Here is a 21,836-nt window from a genome sequence, read left to right on the forward strand (position 1 = left end):
GAAGAGGACAGCACTAGAGGAGAAATATCATGCCTGTGAAATGCTGACAATGCCAAGTAAATCCTGTAGCCATACCCATACCGACTTACTCTTCAAAATAAAAAATTATGTGCATATGACATATATGCATATATTATTGTGCTAGCATTTGCATAGAGGTAGCTTTAGAAAAAGACAAGTTTTAACAGCTGTTATCACTGAGCAATGAGGCAGAAGAGGAAAGTGGGCTTGCATTCAGTACTTATCAGTTAGACATCAGTTTAACTGAGGGGAAGATTGTTCCGAAGGCCTCCTGCATGCTGAACATGTGTGGTCTACCACTGGGTTGCATCCCAAGCTCTTCACTATAATTTTTTAAAGGAATATATTACTTTTATAATAATGAAACTGAAGTCCTTTCGATTTCCAAAACTGTTGGGGCATAACAGGATTCACAGAAGACACTTTCTCTTCAGACATATTTGGAAACACAAGGCACTATACATTCCTTTACAGTTAGCCCTAAAAGAAAGCTAAGGGGGAAAGACAGAGCAAAGCTTTCAGAAAGGCAATCCATTAATGCTACACAGATGCTTCAAAGTTAAAACACCACTAAACAAAGAGGCACTGAGAGGTCTAAGGGTAACCCTACAATAAACTGAAATCATAAAGTAGTTCTGTAATGTTCAGACCTCATAAAGTTTTAGATCCTCACCTAGGCAAATACGTTTTGCAGTCGCTCTTTATTAAAGGACCAGGTACACTGGAAGGTGAGGCAGAAGGACTGTGACCAGGAAACTAAAATGAATTACAATTAGGGTGTGGTAGAAAGGAGGGGAACAAAAGGAAAATGTTCAGAATTCTTTTTTTATTTTGTTGTTGTTGTTTTTGTTGTTTGTTTTGTTTTGTTTTGAGACAGGGTTTCTCTGTGTAGCTTTGGAGCCTGTCCTGGAAATTGCTCTGTAGACCAGGCTGGCCTCGAACTCACAGAGATCTGCCGGCTAAATATCCAGAATTCTTAAACAACACAACATGCAGTTAAGGCTCAAGGGGGAAACTGAAGAACCAAAATCACAGGCTGGTAGGTAACACACGGGGCTTGGAAACCTGGTCGAACACCAACCTCATATGGAAGTCTGGATAATTCTTATTTTTTTTATATTATGATATTGTGATACTCCAGCCTCCTGATCACATATAACACTAATGATCCAAGAAAACTACTATCTTTTCATTAAATTTCAGACCTGGGACAAACAGCTGAGGTGCCTATTTAACATATAAAAGATGGACCTAGCCAAGAAGGTCTCCCAGTATCCTCAGTCCCTACCTCTTACAGGGTATGGCTGTCATCCCCATCCCCCTTTACCTTTCCCCCAGAGGCTCTGACCTATATAAACCAGACATTTTGATTCCCCACCCCTTTCCCTTTTGTCCCTTTGGCCTCCTGGCTGCTGCACTTGGTTCCTCTCTCCCCTCTCTTCTTTCTCCCTTCCTCTTCCTGTCCAACATGGCCCAGCTCAGCCTGGTCATGTCCACCAAAGTAAATACCATTGTAAAAGTTAAAATGACAATTAATGCTGATGATAACTAAAGATAACAGCATAATATCTACAGATACATTTACACCCTTAAATGTACTAAATTGAAATGGAAAGCCATCTATTCCAGTTTTAAAATATTTTCTGTATAAAGTAGAAGATAAAAGCAAAAACCAGAAAACAAATGCACAACAGAAAACAAAAATCCTCACTGAGGATTTGTTATGCTCACTCCATTGTACCTCACTGAGAGGCATAGCAAATATAACACAGTACTCAGCGACTTACACTTTTTGTGGCCCTTTTTAAAACCTTATTGTTTTCCAGGACTAAGGCAACATTTGCAGATGGGATTTTAGATACAAGTAGTCAAGTACTGTAGTGTAATAAAAAGCAAGCGCACTTCTTTCTAGTGATACCAATTCAGTATTTTTAGGATTTCACTGGTAGTTTAGGCTCATTTTATCTAGGCAGGAACCAACAGATCAATATCAAGTTCTTTTTCCTAGTACATTTAAAACATACCAAATCACAGCACTGCATAAATTTAACATATTTTAATTTTTTCTAAATGTATCACCTTCCTGTTACATGAATGCACACATTTGGGCAGTCCTCTATTTCTACTAACATTAAGTAGGTTGCTCTGAATAAACAGCCTGGGGATGCAGGTGCAGAAAATGTTTACAGGGGAACTGGCAACAGAGTGAAGGCTATCAAATGCATGAAGAACATGACCTTGCTTAGACTAAGTACCAGATGAACTTTGGAATAGTTTATGTCTAAAAATAATTCTGAGTAGACCATTTGAAAGCACCTGGACTTCTCTCCAACAGACAGACATTAAATACAATTACTAGAGTTGTTTTAGGGTAAAGCCCAGGATCTGGGAGTCCCAGAGAAATAGGCTTGGCCAGGGTAGTGGCTAATTTTATGTCAGCTTGCCACATGAAAAAAAAAAAAAAAAAAAAAAACACCTTCATAAAGTTGTGCTATATATAGGCAAGCCTGTAAGGTATCTTCTTAATTAGTGGTTGATGTGGGAGGGCTCAACCCATTGTGGGTGGGACCATCCCTGGGCTGGTGGTCCTGGATTCTACAGGAAAGCAGGCTGAGCAGGCCATGGGAAACAAGCCAGTAAGCCGCATTCCTCCACGGGCTCTGCATCAACTCCTACCTCCAGGTCCTGCCCTGTGTGGGTTCCTCCTCTCATTGCTCATAATGATGAACTGTTACATGAAATTGTGAGTGAAATAAACCTTTTGTTCCAAGTTGCTTTGGTCATGGTATTTCATCACAGCAATAGTCACCCTAACTAGGACAGCCACCTATCACAACAAATCAATTAAAGGGAGAAGCAGTGGTGAAAAGTAGGGAAAGAGACTTAACAATGCTAAGTGCAGGGGGGGGGGGGGCATACTTCTGCAGCCGTGAGCATCCACACTCACATGCACATACAAAATGTACAAATAATGAAAAATAAATGTTTAAAAGTTTCTGTATTAGTCAGGGTTCTTTAGAGTCACAGAGAATGAGTGTGAGTGTGTGTGTGTGTATCTTTTAGAACACATATATTCCCATATTGGAATGATTTACAGGCTGCAGCCCAACAATGGTTACCTATGAGTAAAAATGAGTAAAAAATCCAAGAATCCAGTCCCAGGAGACCTGGTGTCTCGGCTGGTCTTCTGTATATGACAGGATCCTAAAGAAGTAGACTCTAATGCCAGTGAAGGAATGGGTGTATGGGTGTGCTGACAAGGAGAGGGCAAACAGGCAAAGAACGAGCACACCCCCTTCCTTCCTCCATTATCTTTCCAGCAGAAGGTGTGGCCAGATTAAAGCTGTGCCTTCCAGCCTCAGGCAAGGTCTGGATTAAAGTCACATGTCAACCAGCCTCAAGATCCGGATCATGCTCGTGCCCTCCATTTCTGGGTTACAGCTCATTCCGGATATAGCCAAGCTGACAACCAAGAATAGCCACCACGGTTTCTAAATCAGCCTTTACCAACGGTTCTCAGTGTATGGCTAGTGAGTTTATGTTCTCAATGTGACATGGTGCCGAATATCTCAATAGAACAGTACCACCAATACTATTGGTAAACACCAAATAAAACAATACAGTTAAAAGCAGCTTGTCATCTCTCAAAGTCAGCATACTGTTGCCAAATAAAACGATTCTAACTCAGAATTTCTTTCTTGGATTTCTGAGCAACACAACTTTCTACTACAAAAAAAATTTCTTTTGCTCCTAAACCCACAAACTGTCCTATTTGGATTACTGTGTCAGAGTTTTCTACCTGAAGTAGAAATACTGAACTTCATGCTTCATAAGAGCAAGCAACTCTAACTCCTAGCATTTCAACTTTTATATTCTAGCAACAATCTCTCCAATAATGTCTTGTTTTTCATACAATATATTTTGGTCATATTTTCTCCTCTCCCAACTCTTCCCAGATCTTCCTTATCTTACCACAAACATAAGTTCATTCTCTCTGTGTCTCTGTCTGTTTCTTTCTCTGTGTCTCTCAAATAAAACAATAAGCACATAGAAAATACATGGAGTCCACTTTGTGTTGGCCAACTATTCCTGGACATGGGGCCTGCCCTTGAGTGTGGTTGATACCACTCACTCACTGAATGGGAGGAAAAGTGATTTTTCCCTTTCCCAGCAGGCAGCAACTGCAAACAGCCTGTATCCTACCATCACTCTGAACACACTCTACCAGGTCCTGTCTTCCTTACTGCCTTTACCCCATACTTCTCACCACTTGCCAATCTATTCACCCCACACCACAGCAGACTCCTTTTACCACTGCCTAGCTTTAGTACTCTCAGTGAGTTCCATCACTTTCAAGGGAACTCCCATTATGTTTCATGATTTATTTAGACGTTACTTTGCTACTTCTTCAGTCTCAGGCTAATTCTTTCTGAATGCCAGTTCTCTGCTCTCTAGATAGTGCTCCTCCCTTGAGCTTGGCGCTATGAGGCTCCAGCACCAGATGATTCTCTGTCTGGGAGCACACTGCACTCCAGCTCCCATCCCATCAGTCTACTGCTCCCTCCTCCCACTTGCCTTAAGTTTTAAACTTAAGCGATGGGCCTGCCATTCCCATGTTCTCACCGTCATCATCCCTCGATAGATAGCACATCATCTCTCCCTAGCTAGCAACAACCTCAAAACACAGACCCACAGCAATCTCACTCCTCTGTTATCCTAAGCACAGCATTCTCACTCCTCCGTTATCCTTGGTACCTGGTCCATAAAGTAACCTATCAATTACATAATTAATACATAATTAAAATTAAGTCTATAAAATTGAGTTTATACACCCACATAACTATGTCTGCATGGTCATGGAAACAAATCTAAAAAGCAGGCAAAACCTAAAGATGGTAACCAAGTTAGGTGATTTGCATTTTCAAATGTCAGGTCCAAAGGAAATAAACTCCAATTTCCCCAGACTCCAAAAGGCAGTCTTTATATCCACAAATGAGCTCAAACTAGACTGTAGGGTTTCTGGTAGTTAGATAAACACCAGAATTCCTCAGGAACTTGGGAAACCAGTTTCAATCTGCCAAAAGAACTTATTTTGCGTACCCTTACCTCTGGCAGAAGGGACATATGGCTCTCCATTGAGAAAACCCATTCCAGCCTCCAAGCTCCCTCAGCATCACAAGTACTTGTTAAACATTTCAAAGTGTCCCCCCCAATCTTCCTGCTCCCCTCTCTACTTCCCCCTTAACAACTTGGTATTCTCACTATTCCCTGCTCTTACTCTGATGTAGTCTTACTCTCTCCCACATCTCTCTCTCTGTGGTCAAGCTCACAGTGGTCACCCCTTAAAGAAAACCAAGTCCTTCTGCACCTGCACACTGCCCCCCCCCCCCGCCAGAAGCCATCAATTGTGGAGAGCTATGCTTCAGCATCCTTATCACAGTTTTTAAGAGGTCTCTTCAGTGGCTTTCTGTATAAGCTGTTCCTTTGGGGGTAGGAGTGGGTAGGAGCTGTCACAGAAGCCTTCTATGTCTCTCTTTCTCAACTGAGTCTGCAGCCTCTCTGCCTTGCTATGTGGCTATCTCCACTATTCTCTCCCACTCTGCCACTTGCCTAGCCCTGGCCACATTCAGTCTACTTCTTTCTCTCTCTGATCTGAACTCTTCCAGATGCCTCTGGTTGTTCCCTTCCCCTCCCCTGTCCTCCTCTTCTCCTCTCCTCTCCCTCCCCTCCACTTCCCTCCCCTCCCTTATTTCTCTCTCCCTCCCTCTCTCTCTCATACCTACAGTAAAAACCTTAATTGTAACACAGAGTGGTTATGACTGCACAGTTTCTTTGCTGTGCCCCCTCCTTGCATACATCTTGTATCATTTGGGGAACTGAAATTCCCTTTAGACCTAACATCAACCTTATATTTTTCTCAATTCCCCATATTCTCTACAAGCTCACTTAGATTTTATATTTAAAAATCAACTGTTTCCAACCATTGTGGGGGGGAGCAGGAAAATACTGAGATATGGTTTCACTCTAGCTCTGGCTAGAGTGAAACTGGGTCTGCAAGCACAGTCTGTTAAATCTTCTATGAATGTATATATCTTTGTTGTACTGGAACTTTAACCTAGGGACCTGGACATGCAAGGCAAGCACTCTACCACTAAGCTATAGCCTCAGCCTTTTCTAATCTATGTTTAAAGGTAAACTTTACCTCAGAACGGAAAGATCCTGACTACTTTTTACTCATGTTCCAAACTGGTAATATTTTATATTCCCATGGTATATTTGTCAAAATTAAAAATAACCCTGATAAACTCCAAACTTCACTTTGACTTTAGAATGTTTTCTACACATGTCACTTTTGTATTCTATATTCCAGTTCAGAGTACCATACTTCACTTGGCCTCTTCTTTAGTTTTTGACCGTTTTTTCAGATATGACTTGTTTCCATGACCTTTCCTGGTCAAGTATCCTGTAATGTCTCTTATTCTTTAGCTATTATTTCTTTCTGGAGAAGACATTTGGGTTACAGATCTTTGGACAAAAGAATGACTACAAGGATGACATCTCCAGAGGTATATGATATAATCTCAACTCATTTGTAACATTAACATTCATCATTTGACTAACATTTGACAACTTTCCACACCAAAACATTTCTTTTTCTACCTACCCCTAACTCTATTCTCTGGAAGTGCATTAACTCAAGCCCACTTTCAAGGAAGAAAGATGTTGGGATTAAGCTCTTACATAAAGTTTCACAAACTAGACTTGCCCCAATCCCCTTATTAATATCATTTATAGCATAGATGTGGGCTCACTTCATACTTAGAGCAATAGTCCACATTCTTTCCCTTCTGGATCTGGCTCTGCCAAGTGGGGGCTCTTTCAGGTTCCTCTGACATGATCCCAATAGGTTTTTTAAGTATTTTCTTGTTTCTGACACTGTAAGATATTGCGGTCTCATTTTGTTTTCCCACACCACATTTCCCCCACCACAATCCAAATCATTAGTAAATCTCTAAGTGAATCATAAAATACTTTTATGAGTTCAGGACAAGCCATAGGAATGTCATGACATAATATGTTTAAACTTTGAATAACTATGCCAAAATTGCCACAAAGGACTTTCAGGTATAATAAAGCAGATGGATCTCTGCGTTCAAGATGAGCCTGGTCTACATGAGTTCCTGGCCAGCCAAGCCAAATGAGATCCTGTCTCAAAACAAACAAACAAAACTAGTCTGAATTGAGTAGGTAGCCTAGATACTTTTCTCCTCGTTTTTCAGAGAAGAAAACTAAGAAGTGATAACCACTGACAGTGTCAGAAAACCTCTTAATAGCTATGCTCTGCTGCCCATCAAAATGTCAATGTTGTCACATCTCCTCCCCAATACCACTGCCATTTTGGTGGGTTCATGTGCACTCTGGTTATGACAGCATAAGTAGCATACTGCCTCCTACCCAACTGAATAGTCTATCCCTTTCTATGGCTGACCAATTAAACCAAACTTTTCCCAATAAATTCATAATGATCCCAAATAAAAAGAAAAAAGGCTCCTAAAAACTATAAAATATGAATAGCTAATATACTAAATATTTGGCTGTTTAACAAAACTGCATTAAGGTACTCCCTCCTACATGCACACCAATATTAGACATTATAAGGAAAGGATAAGTAATCAGCATATACGATTGCCCATGATAAACTTATATCTTCTTTACCATGAAGTTTGAGGATTTGAAGAGATTTGGGAGTTCAAGGCCAGCCTCAGCTTCATGGTGAATTCAAGGCTAGCTTGAGCAACAAGAGACCCTGTCACAAAAAAATCAATTAAAATGGCTCAGTCCTAAGAACTTCTGAGCAAACTGGGAACATGGGGGGAGGGGTAGGAAAAAGAGGAGGGGAGAGGAGGAGAGGAAAGGAGAACAAGACTAAATCAGGGGAGGAATAGAATTGAATCAGGGGAGGAATAGAGGAGAGCAAGAAAAAAGATACCTTAACAGAGGGAGCCATTATAAGTTTAAAGAGAAATCTGGCACTAGGGAAATGTCCAGAGAGCCACAAAGATAACCCCAACTAAGAATCTAAGCAATAATGGAGAGGCTACCTAAAATGCCCTTCCCTGTTAATGAGATTGATGACTACCTTATGTCATCCTAGAGTCCTCATCCAGTAGCTGGTGGAAGCAGAAGCAGAAATTCAACAGCTAAGCGCTGACCCATACTCCTGGAATCCAGTTTTAGAAAGGGAGGAGGGATGAGAAAAATGGGATCAAGACCATGCTGGAGAAACCCACAGAAATAGCTGACCTGACCTAGTGAGAGTATCTGGGTCCTCCCACAAATGATGTGCCAGACTTTGATGATCCCCCATGGAAGGCCTTACTATCATTGGGGAGTAGGGAGGAGGCAGTGGTAGTCATGGAAGGATGGGAGGGAGAGGGAACATGGGGACATGGGGATTGATATGTAAAATAAGATTGTTTCTAAATAAAAAAAAAAAAAAAAAGCAATAGTCCTTAAAAAAAATTATGTGAATGGTGAATAAACTACTTATAAACCAAAAGGAACAACTAGGATAATACTAGGATAATGTTACTAAAAAAAATAAAAAAATAAAAAAAAAGCTTATATATTGGAGTAGGACTAGCAATAAACAGCACAAACAAGGATAAGGAAAGCAAATACTGCATAAGCAATATAAGCAATATGGATAGCTACAGAGGAAAGGCCACAGCAGCCGCAGCTCAAGATAAAATGAGGCTGTCCAGAGGTCCTAGGAGCTAACTTAAGAAGCAAAGAACAGTCAGTATTGTAGGGAAAGGCCAAAGGACCTGGAGCCAATACAGCCAGACGCAAGGCAAACAGCACATTTACCAGTAATATTTGTCCAAATAACAGTTTATCCTCTTATAATAACAAATGTATCTTTTTCATGGACAGGGAAGTTTAAGGTCAGTTTTTTAATTCTGTACCCCAATTGTTAGGAGAAAAAACACTGAAGTGAATACAAAATATGTAATCAAATTCCATGACCAAAATAAAAGCCATTATTTTCAGGTATTTTTTTTCCCATCCATATATATATATATATATATATATATATATATATATATATCTCCAAGAGAATTGGAATATACACACAAAAAACTTGCTTGTGCCAGGTGGTGGTGGTGGCAGTTGGGCAGCAGAAGCAGGCAGATATCTGTGAGTTCATGGACAGCCTGGTCTATAGAGCAAGTTCCAAGAGAGCCAGAGCTATACAGAGAAACTCTGTCTTGAAAACAAACAAAAAAGCTTTCGGTAGCACACAGCTTTAATCTCAGCACTCCGGAAGCTGAGGCAAGGTGGATCTCTGTGTGTTCCAGGACAGCCAGGGCTACACAGAGAAACCCTTTCTCGGAACAAACAAAAATCCTTGGCTGCAGTTTTTACCAGATGGTAAGTCACTTTACTTAGCACCCCAGTATGTTTCTGGCTGCTAGCATACCTTGAAACAAAACTCACTGTGTCAAGTTAGGTCCTTAGACCCTGGAAATCTGTAAGATCTCTTACAAAACGTCTGTGACGTTAAAACTATTAATACTAACACACTTATCAAAATTCTACTGCTACAGTAAAAAAAAAAAAAATCAATACACATTTACTAATTGGAACAAAAAAAGCCATTCACTTACAATACTAGGTAGATATCAAAAGTCTAAGATCAAGGTGTCAGGTGGAATGCATTCTTCCTGGAGGTTTTAAGAACAAAATCTGTTTCCTTGCTTTTTCCAGCTTCTAAAGGCCTCCTTGGTTCCTTGATTCATGGCTTCCTCTTGTGTCATTCCAAACTCTCAGCTTCCTCCTGGAGTCTCCTACCAAAGACACTGATCCACCTGCCTTCCTCTTTTAAAGACCTTTGTGATTACATTGGCACCACCCAGTTATCCAGACTAATCTCGAGAGCACTGAATCACCAAGTGTCTTTCATCTGCTGTAAGTTATTTACAGGTGTCCGGAACTAGGGTATGGGGAGTGTGGGAGGATGTGGGAGGGGCCATTACTCAGTCAAACAGAATACCTTCTTTTACTTTGTACTGACCTTTGTGTATATAGTTCAAGAATAACAAGAAGCCACCATCTAGCACAAATCAATGTTGTTACACTAACATGACCCTTGTGTTTTTCACAATTGTATCCTTGCAAAAACACAAACTCTGTTTTCCTTACAGATAAATGCCTGACAAACCAGCAAATAACACTCACTTTATTAAATCAATTATTAGCCACATGCTCTATTTAATATTCCATGTATGGAAACAGAAAATCTATCCCTCTGTCACCCATACTGTTCTTCAAAGGCCCACCTGGGGAAAGATACATGAACTAATATTTGAGCTAAAAAGTGAACTGATTTTCACCAACACCACTTTTTGGAAAAAAAAAAAACAAAACACCAACTATAATTGTGTAGAACTGTAGGGCAAACTGACAAAATCAGGTGAGCCTACCTCTTCAAGTCAAACAAATGGTAGTATGTATTACCAATAACAAACTCATTTTTAAGCATAAATAAAAACTGAACCTGTGACCCAGAGAACTTCCCAGCAGTTTAAGACTTTCTGATGCCTGTGGCTTCTTGACTATGCATGCATGAATGTACAGAGATCAACTGTTAGGGACTAAATTGTGTGCCCCTCTCCCTCAATTCCTATCTTACTCTACCTCTTATCTTAGAAAGTAACTGTATTTGGAGATAAGGACCAAATTAACTTTTAAAGGAGTAATTAAGGCTAAACAAAGTCCCAACTAAGTGTGCCTTGGTTTCTTATGACGTGAACACATGAGAAGAAAAATACTTTGAAGACACGGGGAGGGCAGATAGCTACCTACAAACCAAGGACTCAAAAGAAAAGAAAAGTATGTGGTTTAAAGTACTTGGCCTGTAGTATTTTGTTATGGCTGCAACAGCAAAATGACACATTAATAAATTTTCCAAATTATTTATGAGTATGTGGATAGAAGACCCATTAAAAGTATGAGGTGACAAATAGATTAAATTTTACAGAGCACAAAGTATTCATTAATATAGTTTCAACACTGCAATTAGCCTTTAAGAAATTAACACTTGTTTTAGTATAATATCAAAGGTGAAAATCCATAATGACCAAAAGAAGATACTAAATTACATTCTTTTCTAACTATGTATTTTTTGAGATGGATCTTCTAACATGTCATAACAAACACATTTGAGAATCTGTCCTCTACTAAACAAAACATTAGAGATTTTTAAATGAAAATCAGTGCCACTCTTCTCATTAAGTTTACTTAGAAAATACAGTTTTCATTAATGTCAAAATACATTTTAAATTTATATTGTAAATGAACTAATGTTTTAAATTCTTCTTTAATTCACAATAGCAAATATTAATAGCATACATTTTAAAAGATGCTACTAACTGGGTGTGGTGAGACATGCTTATCACCCAGCAGGGGCTACACTGTGACATTCTGTCTCATAAACACAGGAGTTGGGAGCCTGTACCACATAAAAGATATACAACAGAAAGGGATCTGGGGAAGAGTTAAAAAAAAAAAAAAAAAAAAAAAAAAAAAAACCCTGCTTAAAGGGCATACTAAGGAGAAATAACCTCAATGATAGTTATTTTGTGAATTCCTGGATGATTTACTTCTCTTTCCTAAGGTATTCTTGGTCACCATTTTCTTTAAAACTAATCATAGCTTAAATTACTATAGCTTTGTCATACTCAGAGCATACACATTTCACCCATTCAAAATATTGAATGTCTTCTGACAGACACAAAATTATCCCTTTTTTAAAAGATTTCTTTTTAGTCAGGTGGTGGTGACACATGCCTTTGATCCCAGCACTAGGGAGGCAGAGGCAGGTGGTTCTCTGTGAGTCTGGGGCCAGCCTGGTCTACAAAGCGAGTTCCACGACAGGCTCCAAAGCCACAGAGAAACATCTGATAGGCATTATTTATTATAGTTTGACAGGATTCACAAGTTCTTTCTTTTTTTCAAGACAGGGTTTCTCTGTGGCTTTGGAGCTTGTCCTGGAACTCACTTTGTAGACCAGGCTGGCCTCAAATTCACAGAGATCCATCTGCCTCTGCCTCTAAGTACTGGGATCAAAAGTGTGTGCTGCCAACACCACCACGCAGCTAAGCTTCATTATTTCTTAATGAAATCTAACTGAATATAAAGAATTCTAAGCCTAAAATCACACAAAGAATAACTCTTCAAGAAATAATCAAATGAATGAATTCCTAAAACATTGTCTATACTGTCTCATCTATCCAAAGATAGTCTGAAATGAACTTGTGAATCCTGTCAAACTATAATAAATAATGCCTATCAGATGCACTACTCTTATCCAAAATGGTTGCTTAAGGATTTGGAGATAGACATGTACACATAATGAGATACCTTGGGATAAGGTCTGAGTCTAAACACAAAACTTACTTATATTATATTTTGGGGCCATTACTATTTGATCATGCATAGAAAAGGAACTTAAAAATTGCCACTCCTCCCTGAGGAATTAGTGGCTGCTGGGTGAAGTTGCCATTTTCTCTAGTAGTACAGCCACTGATAAGTTGTCTGTGATGCAACAATAACCTCCCACTCGTGTTCATATAAGCAACCCTAACTAAATTAGTCACACAAGAAGCAGAAGTGGAAGTTAGAAGAAGACTATTTGACAAAGAAGGGTTTCATGGGATGGGGGCAGGGTAAGAGGAAAGTGACTAAAATTATATACACGCCTGACATTTTCAAGTAATACATTTTTTTACGTATATTGGTGGGCTAGAGAGATGGCTCAGCTAGTTAAGAGCACTGGCTACTCTCCCATAGGACCCATATTTGATTCCCAGCACCCCTGTGGCAGCTCACAATTGTCTGTATATATCCAGGGTTCCAGAGGATTTGACTCAGTATTCTGGCCACCTTGGGCATCAGGGATGCACATGGTACACAGACATACATGCAGGCAAAACACTAATACACACAACAGAATAAAAGAAAATAATTCTTTAAATGTTAAGTATGTTGGTAACATTTATTTCCTGGTCCCCTTTCTACATTTTGTCACTTCAGGTGGCTTTCCTTTTGTTCCATATGTAAGTTAATTACTAAATTCTATGTATCATTTTATGAGCTGCCTTGCTTCTTTTGTTGGAATAAAGTAGACTATTTTATTTCTCAGCATACAAAAGAAATTTGTACTATGGATAACATCAGCCTACTTCTTAGATACAGCAGTTTCATGATGTTGATGCCATGCTCATCTGCAAGACTAAGGCTGGCATTTGTGCCCTCATCCTGACAAGTGTCCTATGGGCCACCTAGCTTCTTGAATAGCCACTCTGCATCACTTTACCTAGCATTCCTTCTGAAATTTCTCATGGAGGAAGATTTAAGAATATTCTACCCAATAAGTATACAAGGTAAGCCAGGTAGTGGTGGTGTATGCCTTCAGTCACAGCCCTTCAGAGGTAGAGACAGGTGCATCTCTGTGATTGAGGCCAGCCTAGTCTACAGAAACCCTGTATTTAAAAAAAAAAAAAAATGCACAAGAATGAATACAATGTAAATAAAAGTATAAATATCTTTAATGAAGTTAAACCTAATGGTAGATATTTGAATGCTAATCTCTTCCAATATCTCAGAACCTCTGAGCCTAATATCACAAATCAGTTTTGAGTCTTAAAGCTCATGTACTGATGTGCAGATACAGGATCCCTAATCCAAAAATTCAAAATCCACTGTACTATAAAATCTGAATCAACATGAAAGAGAAACATGAAAGTCTCCATCTGATTCATGCTAGTCACAGCCAGTCACAGACAAGACACAGGCACACAGCAAATACTGTAAAAATTAACTTCAGGCTATGTGTAAAAATACATTCTGTATATGAATGAGTTCCCTGCCCAGGAAATTTCATTTTAAATATGTGCAAATATTATCCCTTCAAAGTTATTTTAAAAATCTGAAACATGGTTCTAAGCATTAACTAAAGAGTATTCAACCTATGTTTGAGAAATGAATAAGATAATACCTGTATTCCAATTCCACATATCATATTCCCCAAAAATTCCCAACAATTAAAGCATCTTACTTACACTTGTGTTTTAATGTTTCTGAAATATTTTAAGGGTTTTCCATACAAAGGAAATTAAGACAATTAGGAGTAAGACTTTTCAACTCTCACATTCAGTTTTACACAATCTAAAGATCCCTTGACACTGCCAGACATGACAAAAATATACACAGGCTCACATTTAAATAGCATAATGACATTAGCAACACAAAGCAACTGCTTACGATTAATCTGCTTAAGCCTGTGGTTGCCTATAGTTCACGCCGTCATTCTCAGTAGTGTACTTCACCTAGAGATTGCACTGGCTAGCAATAATTCTATGGTTCTGCTCATGAGTAGCCATGTGCTTCATTGGCAATAGCAGAACCATATCATTCTTGTCAGTGAATCCACCCTGGCCATGAAAGCTCGGCCTCCTGTTATTTGCAAAGAAAGTGTTTCCACTTTGCAAAGAGTTTTAATCGACTAAAAACATTCACTCAAATTAGCTGTACTTAATACAGATGAAGCTGAAATTTTTGGCCTTGCATTCACATTTGTTACTAATAATAATAGTTATCATTTTAAACAATGCTTCTATTTTTGATAACTATGTGTTCTAAAGTATTTAGTATTTACTTTTAGCTGAATTTATTTTTGAGTTAGTAAATATATTTCTTAAAGGATTTATAAACTATAAGCCATACAAAAACAGCTAGCTCATGGGGAGTCCCAAAGCAATTTCTCTGATAACTTAAAGCCTATTCCATATCTAGGCCTACATTCTTTTCACCAGAAATACTGGAAATGTAAGTAGTATGCTGTATGAATGCTCTCATAAAAGGAATTTGCTTATATTAAGATAAAAGAGTTTAGAATATCCAAGCAGAAAGAACACAGGAGAAAACAAACAGCCTCTCCTAAAGGGTTCTCTATCATTAACCAGCTACCCTTTTAATGACCCAATTTATATCATCTGGGTAAAGATCTCTAATGCACTTATTCAATGATTATTATTATTTTTAATAGGAAAGCATGGGGCATACAGAGGCTGACTCATCAAGATTACAGAATTAGCTGAGCCAGGATATAAATTCAGGTTTTCAATTTAGAGGCTGCTGACCACACAGCAAAACATCACTGCTACTTTCCTGTGGTGGTGTTGTTGTTGCTGCTGTTGCTTATTTGTGTTGTGGGGCTTTGTCTTGGAAAACTAAACAAATACTGAATCATGAAGAATATTTATCCTCAATTGCTGGTTCTACCATTCATTGTTATAACCTTTAGACACAAGCCCTAACAAAAGTAAGACCTTTCCTTTCACTTGTCTGAGTTCATGATGACAAAGGTCCCTTCTTCTAAACACCTCACACCAACTACATGGAAAGAACACTCTCTTACACAGGGACATTCACTGCTTTGGAGACAATCCTTACTCCTGCTGCTGGTCCTTTAGGCATTACTTTGTTGTGGAATATTAGTTTAAGATGTGTTAACTTGTTTATGCTGTGGAATATTTGTTAAGTGATACAAGGATGCACTGCATTCTTTTGTAATGCATTTGTAAAACTCTGTAAAGCTGTGTTGCATTGCCTTCTAAAACACCGGATTGGTCTCACAAAGAGCTGGACAACCAATAGCTAGACATAAGTGGGGCTGCCAACCAGAGAGAATAAATAGGAGGGCAAATCTATATTCAAGAGAAAAGGAGGGAGGAGCAAGAAAAAGAGTAGGAGGGGATGATACCAGGGGCTAGAGACTCTGTCACACAGAATAAGAAAGAAAAATATACAGAATAAAGATAGGTCAGAGGCTCAGAGGCAAATTGTAGTTAAAGAGAAATGGACTAATTTAGGTTAGAAAAGCTGGCTAGAAACAAGCAGAGCTAAGGCTGAGCATTCATAAGGAAAAATAAGTCTCCATGTATTTATTTGGGAGCTAGGCGGTGGTCACGCAAAGAGCTTCAAAAAAAAATAATAAATACACAACTACATTTACTTCCCCTTGTGCAACAATCTTACCAATTCAGAAAGTGTATTAAAATAGAATTCACTGAGACTGGTGGGATGGTTCAGTGGGTAAAGGTACTTGTCAACAAGCCTGATGACCTTAGTTAGATTCCTGCTCACCTACATGGAGAGAACTGACCACCAAGTTACCCTGACTTCTCATGCTCAATCTGCCATGCGCACACGCGCACACACACACACACACACACACAACACATGCAATAAAAAAAACATTTAAAAAGAAAATAAATTCGTCTTTGAGACATAGTATTTAGAATATCTATCAAACTGAAAAATATATAATTAACTTTGAGGACAAAATCTATACAGAAAACACAAGTGTCTACTTCCCCTAATGCCTTTCCAACTTCTTGCTAATACAGACTTAATTTCATTTGGTTGGTAACATACCTAGGTCCAGTAAAGGAACCATGACTGTTCTAACTACTCAGTGATGCCATTCCCATTGCCAGTGGCTGGTCTTGGTTAGGGTATGTTAGGATACGTCAAGTTCTAGTAAGTGACATACAAATTAGTATATTGGCGGATGTGGTTGGAGATAGATTAGGTCATATTTTTGTACCCTGTCCTCCCTTTCTACTTATTCCTCTTTTTGTTTATGTGTTTGTTTTTATTTTTGGAGACAGGGTTTCTCTGTGTAACAGTCCTAGCTGTCCTGGAACTCACTTTGTAGACCAGGCTGGTCTCAAACTCACACAGATCCACCTGCCTTTGCCTCTCAGGTGCTGGAATTAAAGGTGTGTGCCACCACTACCTGGCTTAATCCTTTAGAAAGTCGGGGTGATGGCATCACCAGCACTTGATGACAGTGGAAAGTGCTGGATCCTTGCCCCTGCCTGTTTCTTCTACTTTCTTGAGCTAATTTTACACCCACATTAAAAAAAAAAAAAAAAGAGGTAAAGAGAATGTTATTCATTTCACTTCATTTTTCAAATTATAAATACATGTATTCTAGTTTGTAACTGTCAACAAATGTCACTTTTAAATTAGTTAGAAAAAAAATAAATTTAAGTATTGTCTTTTTAAATCAAAGAATATCCCAGGGAGGCAGCCTGGAGGTGTTATTATTCCGAAATCAATGAAACAAAGCAGTAAACACAATCTCAACCATTTTGGTTTTGTGCCATTTCTAAGCTCATAAACAGAGTAACTGAGAAGCAAGCCCACAAGGTGAAGAAGACTGAAAGCTCGGACAGTTTGAAAGGGCTAAAGACAACACCACCATAGCAATGTGAATCTGAGTGAACTGATACCTGGAGAAGAGAGATGAGGTGCTTCATTCCATTCCACTTCACTCCTAAAGTATCTATGATTCCCAAACGAAATAAGCAAAGGACAAATAAGCAGTCATTACAATAAAAAGCAGATAAAGTGCTAAAAGAAGCAAAGAGAGACGGCGCCTACTGAATCCTCCAGCAAACATAGCAGCTTCCTACCAAACCACCACCCACCTCAGCAGCAACACCCTAAGAATAAAACAATTCTAACACCAACTAACAGAGAGCTACCACCATGTTGTAAATTCTCTTACCAGATCCTAGATTGCATGTCTGCTGGGGAAAAATTTTGAAGTACTTTGATGCAGATAGTGCCATCTATCGATTCCACTATTATTTGTACATAGTACCCAGTACTCAGTTAACAATTACAGGCATTAAAGCCAAAACAAGATCCAGAAGTGAAGAAAAAAAAGCAGACAACTGAAATAGAACCAAAGATGATTCAGGCACTGAAATTCTCAGTCACAGATGTCAAGAAATGTGAAGAATATGCTCAAAAAAGACACATACGTGGAGACTTCCTCAGAACACAAAATATACTTCAGTAAACTGGGATTTGGAGTAAAAGTAATACAGAAATTGTGTATTACAGCATGGGTATTATTATAGAATGGTTACACTCCAAATCTCCAAATCATGGACATTACAAATGCTGATGAGAAGGCAGGCAACAGGAACTCTCAATCAAAACGACAGACACTCAGGAGGCCTGGGCAGTCTATGGGGCCTCTGGCAGTAGAACCAGTATTTATCCCTAGTGCAGAAATGAATGGGCTTTGGAAGCCCATTCCCCATAGAGGGATAGTATCTCAGCCTAGATACATGGGGGAGGGCCTAGGACCTGTCCCAAAGGATGTAACAGACTTTGATGATCCCCCATGGAAGGCCTCACCCTTCCTGGGGAATGGATGGGGGGTGGGATCAGGAGGTTGGGGGAATGGGAGGGTGGGAGGGAGAGGGAAATGGGATTGGTATATAAGATTCTTTTTAATTAAATAAAAATTTATTTTAAAAAAAAAGACACTTTAGAAGACACTTTGGCAGTTTCCTACACTATTAGCTGTAACTTTACCATATGATTCAGCTATAATGTACCAAAATACTTACTCCAGTTAGGTGAAATATTCACATGAAAATGAAAACATAAATAAAAAGTATAGAAGCGCCTAAGCATCCCAATGAGAAACTACTACAAGTAACTGAAATCCTAACAGAATGGGGAAATAGAACTGTAGAAGCAATAGAAGCAACGTTTGTGATGGCTCATCTTGGTTATCAACCTGACACAGCTGGGAAGAGGGATCCTCAATTGCAGAACTGCCTCCATCAGATTGGCCTGTGGGCATGTATGTGACACATTTTCTTGATTACTAATGTACACAGGAGGGGTCAACTCACTGTGGGTGGTTTATGAAAAATGGCTGAGTGAAAGTCTAAAGTGTGTAAGCCAATATGCAGCACTCCTCCACGGTTTCTGCTTCAGTTCCTGCCCTGACTTCCCTACATGATGGACTGTAACCTTTAGGATGGAATAAGCCCTTTCCTTGCCAACAGCATTATATCAGAGCAACAGAAAGCCAAGTAGAACATGGATATACTATAAAAATCGAGGATGAGAAGAAATCAAGTCACATTTAAGTTTCTCTAATACCTCCACCAGGGTTGATACACAGAAAAGATCATGGAAGCATGTCCTGCTTAAGCAAACTGAATATAAAACACAGACACACGCTGAGATCACTGAACAAAAAGGCATGTATTTCTGAACTGTAAGGGAATACAAAGCCCAGCACACACCTACAGACACACAGCTACTTGGTACACAGAGATAACACTGTAGGTGGCACCCAGGGGTAGCACAGTTTCTCACTGGGATGCTTAGGCTCGTCTGTATCTTCCATCTTGCACTTATTGTTTTCTTTTCATGTGAGTATTTCACCTAACTGGAGTAAATATTTTGGTGCAGTATTGCTGAATCTTACAGCTAATAGTATAGTATACTGTCAAACAATCTTCCATCTATCATTTTGCTGGAGAGTTCAAGTTGCCTGCCTTGGTACTGGACCAATCAATCAGTTACGCCTATGGGAAAAAACAAATTTGGATTCTTATTCACATTATACACAATTAAATGCAAGAAGATTCTGGATCTAAATGTGAATGACACAAGCAGCAAACAGAATACGATCTTTGGTCCCCCTAAAGTACCTGAAATTTTTATTTTTAAATAACAGAGTTTGGCTATGTGAAACAGGCTGCCTTTAGATTCTCTATCCTTATCTCAACATCTGGTATTACATGAATGTACCATCACACCCAGTTTAGAAGATCATTAACCAGAAAACAGAAAGTAAGAACAACAAAGAAAAATACTAACTAGATTTCATTAGACTCAATGACTTCTCCAAAAGATCCTACTAAGAAAATTAAGACACACCAGAGAAGAGGACATCTCCAAAAAAACGTATCTGACAAATCAGAATATATAACAGGATTCTATAAAATAGACAGATTGATCTGGCACTTCTGGAAGCAACCTAAATAGCCAGGTCAACATATATAAATGCATTTCAATTCCCAAGTCACCAAATATAAGCTCAAAATGAGCCTTCTGCATACACAGAAGAGTTAGTGTTTAAAACTGTTAACACTTTAGTATTTGGTTTTGGTTAAGATATACAACTAAATTTGTTCTATAAGTATTTGTGATTAAATGATTATTTTGAAATCAATAAAGTAACTCACGTTTTAATGTGAGACCTAGTATAAACAAGTTTTTTTTGTTTTGAAAATTTTGTATACATACATACATACGTGAAATGTAATCATACTTATCCGCATTTACCCCTTCTAATAACCTCCATGTCCATCCAACTTTTCTCCCACCCAGCCTCATGTTTGTCTTTTTTTTTTTTTTTTTTTTTCTTTTCTCTCCCATTTGCTTGGTCGATGATAAGCATACCACAATGTTAGAGTATCTCTAACAGTACCTGATGATGCTCAGACATGCACACACTACATTTAAGCATGTCACATTAAGTATAATGCATGAGTTATATTACTTTATAAAACATATGCACTTACATATTTTAGCAGTACTGTTAACAATAGCCAAAATCTACAATGAAATATAGAGAATAACTACACTGCAGTGTATTTACACAATGAAAAACTACATGGTGATAGAAATAACCACTGCTACAGGCAACAAAAAAAGATAACCTCAAAACACAATTCAAAACACCAGAACTGAGAGTCCATACATTAAGACCCCACTTACATAAAGTGTAAATAACCACTAAGCCAATCTAAATGGAAATCAAATAAGAAGAGAGAGTTCTAGGTGATGCTTGTTTCTTAACTAAAGGGAAATTATATAACCTGTTTATTTTGCAGACAGTCATCTTTCTTCTTGACGAGTACAATGTAATGGTTGCATGCTTCTATGAATTATATTTAAATTTAAGTTTGTTTCAGTGTTGGAGATGTCGGAGGTAGTAAAAATAATTTAGGTAAATACTATGAATAAGGCCACTTTTAAATGGTTAAGTTCTATGAATTTACCTTGGCTTCCAAAAGTTACCCCAAATGTTAGTCTCAAAAAAAAAAAAAAAACCCAAAGCATATGTACTGGTAGATATTCATAACTACAATTCTCAGTTGTCATGCTGCACTTACCACCTGCTGTGTCACCGTCTAACAAACTGTCGTCTTCAGAAGTCTGAAAGTCCATAATAGCACCTGCTCCATCTAAGAGCTCCTCATCGCTACTTGCGCTTGTTATGCTGTTGTAGCTGTTTCTATAGTAGCCTCTATGGAACAGCTGCTCAGACTCCATTTAGCTGTCTGGTTATCTGGAAAAAAGGGGAAAATGGCTCAACATTTTCCCAACATACAACAAAAATCACGTATTCTAACATCACAAAATGAAAGCCATGGCCTTTGTACTAAAAAATACTAAGTCTGTCTGCTGTAACAGTATCTCCCTCTGTTGTGCTAAGTGGTGAGGGATGGTTCAATTCTTCTCACTATGCGACTGTCAAAAAGAAAGACTCCTCCAAGTAGTACCATACAATCTTAAGATCCTCTACATGTAAATATCAAGTGCAGAGGTGCAGGACTTACTGCACAGGATGGAGAGGAGCCGCAGTATGCAATCACTTGTAAATCTACCATACATAAAGGTGCACCACTTACTGCACAGGACGGAGAGGATTCACAGTATGCAATCACTTCTGTGTGCACAGACTGGACAGGGCTATGCAAGGAAGAGGCCCACAAGAACGGCAGCACATGGATGAAATTCCAAGTCCTCTGGATTTTACCTCAGGCAAACACTACCTAATTTTTAAAGTTAACATTGTAACTTAAAAATTTTTAAACTGACTTGAAATAGTCAAGTATTTTTTAGCCTAGGGTTAA

The 21,836-nt window shown here is 38.7% G+C and overlaps 1 protein-coding gene across 4 annotated transcripts in view; it reads right to left on the minus strand.

Annotated features, from left to right (window-relative positions):
* Clcn3 (chloride voltage-gated channel 3) overlaps nt 1-21,836 on the minus strand; it is a 75,942-nt gene that overhangs the window by 44,961 nt on the left and 9,145 nt on the right. For 3 of the 4 annotated variants that reach the window (XM_051182473.1, XM_051182467.1, XM_051182470.1), the window contains exon 2: nt 21,093-21,268. The exons of the other annotated variant lie outside the window; for it this stretch is intronic. In XM_051182473.1, coding sequence (XP_051038430.1) covers nt 21,093-21,252 — 160 coding nt within the window. In that variant the 5' untranslated portion in view covers nt 21,253-21,268. The remainder of the gene's footprint in view (nt 1-21,092; nt 21,269-21,836) is intronic. 4 annotated transcript variants of the gene reach the window in all.

Source organism: Phodopus roborovskii, unplaced genomic scaffold (assembly GCF_943737965.1).
Source record: "Phodopus roborovskii unplaced genomic scaffold, PHOROB, whole genome shotgun sequence".
Lineage (NCBI taxonomy): Eukaryota > Metazoa > Chordata > Mammalia > Rodentia > Cricetidae > Phodopus > Phodopus roborovskii.